General features: G+C 38.6%; 3 protein-coding genes and 1 long non-coding RNA gene across 6 annotated transcripts in view; 1 reads left to right on the top strand and 3 right to left on the bottom strand.

Moving 5' to 3' along the window:
• Window positions 1–1,226, top strand: part of LOC104782922 (UDP-glycosyltransferase 74F1) — a 2,552-nt gene extending 1,326 nt beyond the window's left edge. The window contains exons 2-3 of one of the 2 annotated variants that reach the window (XM_010507985.2): window positions 56–183; window positions 416–1,226. In XM_010507985.2, coding sequence (XP_010506287.1) covers window positions 56–183; window positions 416–1,141 — 854 coding nt within the window. In that variant the 3' untranslated portion in view covers window positions 1,142–1,226. The remainder of the gene's footprint in view (window positions 1–55; window positions 184–415) is intronic. The other variant, XM_010507986.2, reaches the window with a different exon arrangement.
• On the bottom strand, window positions 1,462–2,117 carry LOC104782923. The gene is made up of 2 exons (XR_767092.2): window positions 1,995–2,117; window positions 1,462–1,884 (listed from the first exon to the last, which is right to left on the bottom strand). It is a non-coding gene; the product is annotated as an uncharacterized LOC104782923 (long non-coding RNA).
• LOC104782924 (dual specificity protein kinase shkC-like) lies at window positions 2,362–5,369 on the bottom strand. Of its 2 annotated transcripts, XM_010507987.2 has the most exons (12): window positions 4,639–5,368; window positions 4,450–4,524; window positions 4,250–4,354; window positions 4,074–4,159; window positions 3,796–3,916; window positions 3,623–3,702; window positions 3,470–3,532; window positions 3,237–3,358; window positions 3,079–3,164; window positions 2,878–3,002; window positions 2,642–2,773; window positions 2,362–2,562 (listed from the first exon to the last, which is right to left on the bottom strand). In XM_010507987.2, the coding sequence occupies exons 1-12, from the start codon at window positions 5,074–5,076 to the stop codon at window positions 2,556–2,558; spliced, it is 1,440 nt and encodes a 479-aa protein (XP_010506289.1). In that variant the 5' UTR covers window positions 5,077–5,368; the 3' UTR covers window positions 2,362–2,555. The 2 variants fall into 2 exon arrangements, with proteins under 2 accessions (XP_010506289.1, XP_010506290.1); XM_010507988.2 differs by lacking the exon at window positions 2,362–2,562 and having other exon boundaries at window positions 2,638–2,773; window positions 4,639–5,369.
• Window positions 6,050–7,717, bottom strand: LOC104784395 (probable polygalacturonase At2g43860). Its single transcript, XM_010509424.1, has 4 exons — window positions 7,205–7,717; window positions 6,829–7,118; window positions 6,380–6,605; window positions 6,050–6,289 (listed from the first exon to the last, which is right to left on the bottom strand). Exons 1-4 carry the CDS (start codon window positions 7,664–7,666, stop codon window positions 6,050–6,052), a joined length of 1,218 nt encoding a protein of 405 aa, XP_010507726.1. The 5' UTR covers window positions 7,667–7,717.

The following is an 8,082-nucleotide window of genomic DNA, read 5'->3' on the forward strand; positions in this document are numbered from 1 at the left end:
AACAATGGAAGCTTGACACTTCCCATCAAGGATTTGCCTCTTCTTGAGCTCCAAGATTTGCCTACTTTCGTCACTCCTACTGGCTCCCACCTTGCTTACTTTGAGATGGTGCTTCAACAGTTCACCAACTTCCAGAAAGCTGATTTCGTACTCGTTAATTCCTTCCATGACCTTGACCTTCATGTTAGTGTATTCCCTTATTACTCTGTTTCCTTCCCCTTCACGTCCAAATTACTCTGTTTTCTAAATTTTATGTTGTTTTAGGTCATAGTTACACTGTATTTGTCCTAATTACTCTGTTTTTTTGCCTTAGTTGCTCTGTTCTTTTTTCCCTAGCTACTCTGTTTTTATTTTCGTACTTACTCAGTTTATCACCTACTGACTCTATTCTTTGCTCGTTGATTTCCATCTACAGGAAGAGGAGTTGTTGTCGAAAGTTTGTCCTGTGTTGACAATTGGTCCAACTGTTCCATCAATGTACTTAGACAAACAGATCAAATCAGACAACGACTATGATCTAAACCTCTTTGACTTGAAAGAAGCTGCCTTATGCACTGAGTGGCTAGACTCAAGGCCACAAGGGTCGGTGGTATACATAGCTTTTGGGAGCATGGCTAAACTGAGTAGCGAGCAGATGGCAGAGATTGCTTTGGCGGTCAGCAACATCAGCTACCTGTGGGTGGTCAGAGCTTCAGAGGAGTCAAAGCTTCCAACAGGGTTTCTTGAAACAGTGGATAAAGACAAGAGCTTGGTACTGAACTGGAGTCCTCAGCTTCAAGTTCTGTCACACAAAGCCATCGGTTGTTTCATGACTCATTGTGGCTGGAACTCAACCATGGAGGGTTTGAGTTTAGGGGTTCCAATGGTGGCTATGCCTCAGTGGACTGATCAACCCATGAATGCAAAGTATATTCAAGACGTGTGGAAGGTTGGGGTTCGTGTGAAAGCAGAGAAAGAAAGTGGGATTGCCAAAAGAGAGGAGATTGAGTTGAGCATCAAGGAAGTGATGGAAGGAGAGAAGAGCAAAGAGATGAGGGAGAACGCGAAGAAATGGAGTGACTTGGCTGTGAAGTCACTCAGTGAAGGAGGCTCTACAGATATCAACATTAACGCCTTTGTATCGAAAATTCAAATCAAATAAGATTTCATATGCTTTTAAAAATTTCCTAATGGATATTTGATATATTTCATTCAATAAAACCCTTTGGGTCGTGCGTGTTGTTGAACTTGCTCTCTTCGTTGGTCCTCTAGTCAGACCTCTTAGCAATGTTGTTGAATTAGTCCTGTTATTTAAAGTCTAAGACCATAGAACCTCTACTGCGTTCTGAATGTGAAACATTAACTTCCCTGGTGCATGGTTATGGTGCGATTTTCAATTTCCTCGGAATACACTAAGTACTGGTATACTACTATCATCGTAGAGGAACGACTATATAACACGGACGAGAATAATATAATCAATAGAGCAAATTCATATATATAGAAAATAAAATCTTTTACACGCGCACTAAACTATGGGATTAGTACGTAGCCTATAATATTTGCTTAGCCACCGTCAAGCCTCCTCTGAACCGTCAATTTGATCCACCAAGCTTTGTAAGGAACTAACCTTTGCTTTGCTAACAAAGATGGCAGCCTCAGTAGTATGGATTAAACCTTCATAAAAATGCTTCTCGTTCAGGTTCCACTGAACGATCCATGCGTCCGTCGCCGTCATGAGTGCCTTCTCCGCTGTTGCTATCCCCTTGCGGTATCTTATTATGTTTGATTCCATAACAGCAGTGTTATCTTCTATTCTAGATATCGCCCATAGTATCTTAAGCTTCTTCTTCTTTGCACGCAACATGTTGAAGAAATCAGACAAGGGTTGACTCACCATCGATGCTGATCAAGAAGAAGAGAGGAGAGAAATTAAAAAGTTGAGAGAGATTGTTAAATGAAGAACTGTAAAGTAAGAGAGAGAGAGAGAGAGAAACCAACGGCAGATCGATTACCTTAGTAAGGTTCTTCAAGCTTCTGTGACTCGAACACGTCGACTTCCTCGGCTACAACTTTGGTTCGCTAGATGAAAACCCTAATTACAGATGCGATCGATAGGTTGGGACTTGAGAGTTTCTCGTTCTTTTTGGGTTCTCTAATATATTTACGTTTTGGGCTTTCAAAACTGGGCTCTAATATATTTACGTTTTGGGCTTTCAAAACTGGGCCTTTGGTTCTATAAAACGTTTATTCTCAGGCTTTAAATTGAATATCTTTTTTTAAGTTGATTCTTCTTCTTTTATCTGTTGTTGTATGTTCATCTCTCTAGTTGTAACGAGCAGGAGTTCTTTTGTGGTTTATTTATACAGTAACGCGCTTATAAACTATACAAACTTATGTATACAGCCACCGTAAAGAAGTACTAGAAATTATGTTCTAGAACCAAAAAAAACAAAAACAAAAAAAAATACATAGCAAGTGAGTTTGTCGATGTTCATATGTCTGAGAAACACTGTGAATCGGATTTTGTCCACAAATCTCACGCTGTTCTTGCTTATCCTTCTTCTTCTTCCCCTTTATTTCCTGTGAAAGAAACCATTAAAATCACAATCTTTCATCTCTGTTTGAACTAGAGTTTATATCAGAGAAGATGAAATATTACCAAGGGAACTTGAATGTGTCTTTCCACCATCCTTGTTTAGAGCAATTAGTTACTATTTTGTCAAGTCGAAAGATAATCTCAGAGAATGTCGGTCTAATACCGGCTTCTGGATGCCAACATTCCTCGATCAACCTGCACAGAGTAACCGATATAACAGGTTAAGAACCGGCACTCCAAGTTCCTGCATAGGCCGTAGATAAAAAAATTTGGTTCCAAATAGTTTTAGAGCTTTTTACTCTTTTAGATCTGGAGGGTAACTTCTTGACTTAGTTTTGAATACTGGTCTCTTTCCTTCTAAACACATCATTTTCGCAACTTCTTCAGGAGGCCTCGGGTGGAAAACGGGTACTCCCTCTGTTATCTGACCACACACACAAAAACAAGATTAGAGAAAAACAAGACAAAAGATTGAACAGAGCAAGAGGATGAAAATGTACCTCGTATAAAATGACACCAAAGGAGTGTGCATCGACCCTTCGGTCAAATATTTCGTCTTTATAAACCTCTGGTGCTATGTAGTAATCTGCAACCAAGAAAGCATTTTGTGTCAATGATCACAGATCTTCATGCATGTGAATGAAGTATTTTTCCTTACTTGAGAGATCTGTATGTGCTTTGTGGTTTGCTACTTTCGCCTTGTCTTGTGAAACTTTCGACAATCTTATCATACCAAACCCCGAGATCTTTAATTGCCCACCTCTATCCAGCAAAATATTTCTGGCACCTTACGAAAAATTTCCAAAAATTAAACGAACAGAAACATCTCAATGAGTATGTACCAAAGGTTTTTAAACGTATATAATCGACATTTGCCTTCGGTTATCTTACTTTGGCTTTAGATCGCAGTGAATGATTGGATCTGGTTTACATTCATGGAGGTAATTCATTCCCCTGCCACCAGAAAAAACCATGAACAACATCCGGTGACGTGGTAGCTACGGTAATCGTAGCAGCAAGCAATACATGAGAAGTTTGACATACCTTGCAATATCAAGACCAAATCTAAGTGCCTTGGAAGGAGAAAGACGTCCTTTCTTTTGGAGATATACACCTAAATCTCCCTGCAATATAGACGAGAGAAGACATTGAGATGAGTAGCGAATAAAAGGTAAATTCAGAAGGGAGAAAACAAGTAAAGAACTAAAGATGCTTACTTTTGGGTTATACTCGACTACAATCATCATCGGTATATTCTGAGTAACAGCTCCAACAAACTGGATAACATTTGGATGCCGGACTTTTTCTAGCAACGTCAATTCATGTTTAAATGCGTTTCTGTTCAGATTAAAAGCCACATAGACAAAGCAGAATCAGTGTCTTCATGCCAAACCAAGTCACAGCTTAAGGAAACAAATTTAAGTAAGAGTTGCCTATTATTTTAAGCTCACTCAAATGTAACACAGAGAAAAGGACACAAGTAGTAGATGCATACATGCGTTCAGGATCTGAGTAGCTATCTTTATCAAGTATTTTGACAGAAACCCGCGTGCCATTCCATTTAGCTACTTGATATGCTCCCTGCAAACAATCAAACCCGATTTGACTAACTTGAATAAATAAAAATGCTCCAAGAACATAAATGTGTCTAAAAGAGCAAAAAGAACATGCCTTTGAGATGCCATCAGCTTTCCGGACTTGAACCTCAAGCGGATTAAGCTCATACTCAGGAACTTCTCGTGGATTCGACACAGTCATAGGCGTCTTCCTCGTTTTCTACAAGTGTGAAGTTCAATGAAAAGCGTTTCATAAAACACAACACATGGACAAAACACACAACACTCGTATCAAAAAGTCAATGAAATTCTTACCGGAACCTTAGCCCCTCGAGCCTTCAAGAGATTGTAAACATCTAAATTCCCATAATACTTAGCATCAGCAGCCGCCTAATTCACCAGAAAACAGAAAAGAGTAACCTTTAACCCAAATCCATACAATCAACACAACAAAAATCATAAAAATCACAAGAGAAGCTAGAGGTTTTGAAGAAGAAGACAGACCGTACTTCCCCATCGATCACGAGCATCAATGTTAGCTCTCCTGCTAAGAAGAGCCTTAACAACGCCAAGATGACCCTCACAGGCAGCGATATGAAGCGCCGTACGGCCATCAAGATCGATGCTATTAACATCGATCCCTTCATCAAGAAGCTCCTCGACTCCTCTGACATCACCTTTGCTAGCCATAAAGAGAAGCTGCATCGTGGAATCGAGATTCTCCGGTACCGACATATGAGGCTCGTCGTCGCTCCTAGTGGAATCAGGACTCCTCCGGATCGGATCGAGAGAAGACTGACGACCGAAACTAAACCTCATGTTGGTCCGACGAGGGTCGAGAGATGACTGACGCGTGAACTGTCGGCTCATTGTTCGACGGATCGAGCCAGTTGAGAATTGTCTTGAGATCCCTCGTTTTAGCTGTGCGGCTATGTTCTCCATTGATGCCAACAACAAAAAAAAAAAAAACAAAAGTTTGTTCCTTTACGCAAATTCTCAAAACCCCCCACAAGATCAATCATCAATGGATCAAAACCCACATTGCGTCTTTGAGGGGTTCGTCAATGGGGGCGTTGAGACAAAGAAGAAGACGACAACCAAGTCACAGAAACAAACCAATCGTATAGTCCGTTTTATTTATCTTAATAAATACTATTAATTAAGATTACTTATCCATAAACGAAATTAACCAACAAGTTCGTTGTTCTTACAATTTGGTTTTGGAGGTAAAACTTGATTGGAGTCACTAATCCTATAAAGATTATGTATATAAATAGATGACTTTATTATAAGAGAAAAAATAATTTTGGGTTTAATAATGGAATACAACCTGGAGAAAGTGGGGGTTTTGACTTTTGAGTGAAGTGCAGAAGTGGAGAAGATGATGGTAAATTTTTTAATATTAAACCCTAAATAAAGTTTGGTGCTACCCCACTAATTTTTTTTTTCATGGAATTAGTATCAAATCTCTCCATATGCTCTAGCTCCATGGATTATTATAGTAGTGGTACAGTTAATGGGTCGGCTATTAATTACCATTTATGTATACTAATCATTTTTCTAATTACTTTAGTATAGTTCTACTTTACTCCACATCCACATATTTTCATTATCTCCTATTTCATCGCTACCAAGTAGCAACAGTACCCACAACAATCCCACATCGACATGCTGACATGCACTAACAACTTGAGAAAGTAGAAACAATTACTACAGGAAAAAATGAAGAAGAAGTAAGAAAAGTATGTGTGTGAACAAAAGGATTTAATCATTATTTCAAAGTTCCATTACATATGTTCTTGAAAATTATTTAAAAAACAGCACGACGTCGTTCGCTTATCTATCTGCATTAGCTCATTTAATTTTAGCTATGTAGCGATCGGGACGACGTCGTTTCGAGAGGATTTATTTATATTTAAATCGTAATTATCTCGGTCCTTAGACACGGAGCGAACGGGACGACGTCCTTCGCTGACCCATTTGCATTGTCGCAAGTCGCCTGAGCCGGTCGATTAACGGAGACGAGGTTCACATTGTTCATTACAATACCGGTACATGGTTCCTCCTTACTACAATCTAACAAAACCGCCATCTCCGTATTAGAAGTCCCACGTATATCTTCATATCTCACATTTGATACCTTAACTCCAGATTCCTGTAATAACACAAATTACCATACAAATTAAATGAGTCAATATATCGAGTTATAGGTATAAGATATGGTTATTTAATGTATATTTTTTACCTGTTTAGGGCAAGGTTTGTCAAGACAATAGTGTTGGTCTATAATGATCGGGTTCTTGACCATTTTCATATTGATATGTTGGAAGACGATGTTTTTAGCGAAACTCTTGCTATTTTTTCCCCACGTTTTGATTCTAACTCCGTTATCCGTTCCCGTGAAATCCACGTCACTCACAGTAACGTTATCCACACCTTGTTCTTCCTCTACTCGTCCAAGACTTCCGATACTGTTAGGTGTAAGAAGGTTGATGAGAAAAGAACACCTAGTGTTAGGAAATAGTAAATTGACTAATAGAATCATATAAAATATACACAAATCTCTATAATATATTTATAATATTTTCTTTGATCATAAGGATCTTCTAAATCCTTGTGTATTAGGAAGGAAGAGATCATTTTAGCAAAGTTGTATAAAGAAACATGGAAAACAATAAATGTATTTTTTGTTACCTGATGCCGTGGCCTGGGCCGCATTTAATGTTTTGTATGAAAACACTAGTGGATCCTGGACCGATAGAGATGCAATCATCACCGGTTGCGATTCTCGAGTTCGTGATATGGACTGAGTGAGATGAATCCACGTGAATCCCATCGGTGTTAGGGCTGTTCGCATCAGCAGAAACCTTAACGCCGTCAATGTTAACGTTATTGCTTTTACCAATCACTATATGGAACTTCTGGCTGTTAATCGACGTTAAACCATTGATGTTGATGTTATTTGACCCACTAAATCCCAAACTCTGCAAATAAGTGTAACAAACAATTATTAAAACTTCACAGAAATAATTAATAAAGTTGGTTCTATCTTGTAGTGGGTCAAGCATACCTTGGCACCAGTAGGACAATTATGGCCACCGTTGTTCTTGCATTCCCATAAACTGGCTCCTTGTGCGTCAAGTATTCCACCGTAGATTGAAACATCCGTAACATCCTCAAACGAAATCCAATGTTCTGAGCTTGCGATAACTCTAAAGTCTCCCGGAGCAACAATTGAGCCTGCTATACGAATAGATATTGGAGCTTGCTTACACTTGTTGCCTTGGAAAACAATGTTCCCAACCAAGAACCGTCCTGTTGGTACGATAATAGTTGTAGGATTAGCCGAGGCACAAGCGACGTCCCATGCGGCTAAGAAGGCTTTGGTTGTGTCTTTTGTGCCGTCTGGTTTAGCCCCGTAGGATAAGACGTTGAGTGTGGTTGGAGTCGGATCGGCTAATGATGAGATTAAGATGAAATAAAGAAAGATGAGAGCCAAAGGAAGAATAAGACATGAAGTGCTGTAAACCATTTTCGTTTTTTTTTTCTTTTTCTTTTTCAGAGATTGTTGAGTAGTGTTGTATGTTCTAAGGATGAATGATACTGTAGAAGAAGATACGTGAGAGGGGAATTTATAGGATTTTTACGATAGTAACGTACTGCTTAGTTTATAAGGAAATTCTTTTTTTTTTTTGGACAAACTATAAGGAAATTCTTTATTTTATTATTCTATCATTGTATCAACTTGTGCCCAGATCACGGTGTAACTTTTTATGTAATAAAATTGATTAGTTGACTAACGTTATTAACGGAGATAAATTTCCATAGACGATTGCATTAGTCTATGGTAATGTACACATGCAGCCTATGGGTTGATTTGATTGAAAATGAAAAATGGAAACAGATTATGGATTAATTTGGTATCTCTTTTTTTTTTTTTTTTTTTTT

Source organism: Camelina sativa, chromosome 4 (assembly GCF_000633955.1).
Source record: "Camelina sativa cultivar DH55 chromosome 4, Cs, whole genome shotgun sequence".
In the NCBI taxonomy this organism is placed as follows: Eukaryota; Viridiplantae; Streptophyta; class Magnoliopsida; order Brassicales; family Brassicaceae; genus Camelina; species Camelina sativa.

Coding starts and splice junctions, on each gene's coding strand:
- LOC104784395 (XM_010509424.1), bottom strand. CDS start 7,666: ATGGTTTACAGCACTTCATGTCTTATTCTTCCTTTGGCTCTCATCTTT. Junction 7,119..7,204: donor ATTGTCCTACTGGTGCCAAG/GTATGCTTGACC, acceptor ACTTATTTGCAG/AGTTTGGGATTTAGTGGGTC. Junction 6,290..6,379: donor ACAAACCTTGCCCTAAACAG/GTAAAAAATATA, acceptor GTGTTATTACAG/GAATCTGGAGTTAAGGTATC.
- LOC104782924 (XM_010507987.2), bottom strand. CDS start 5,076: ATGGAGAACATAGCCGCACAGCTAAAACGAGGGATCTCAAGACAATTC. Junction 3,703..3,795: donor TAGTCGAGTATAACCCAAAA/GTAAGCATCTTT, acceptor TCTATATTGCAG/GGAGATTTAGGTGTATATCT. Junction 2,774..2,877: donor TACCCTCCAGATCTAAAAGA/GTAAAAAGCTCT, acceptor TACTCTGTGCAG/GTTGATCGAGGAATGTTGGC.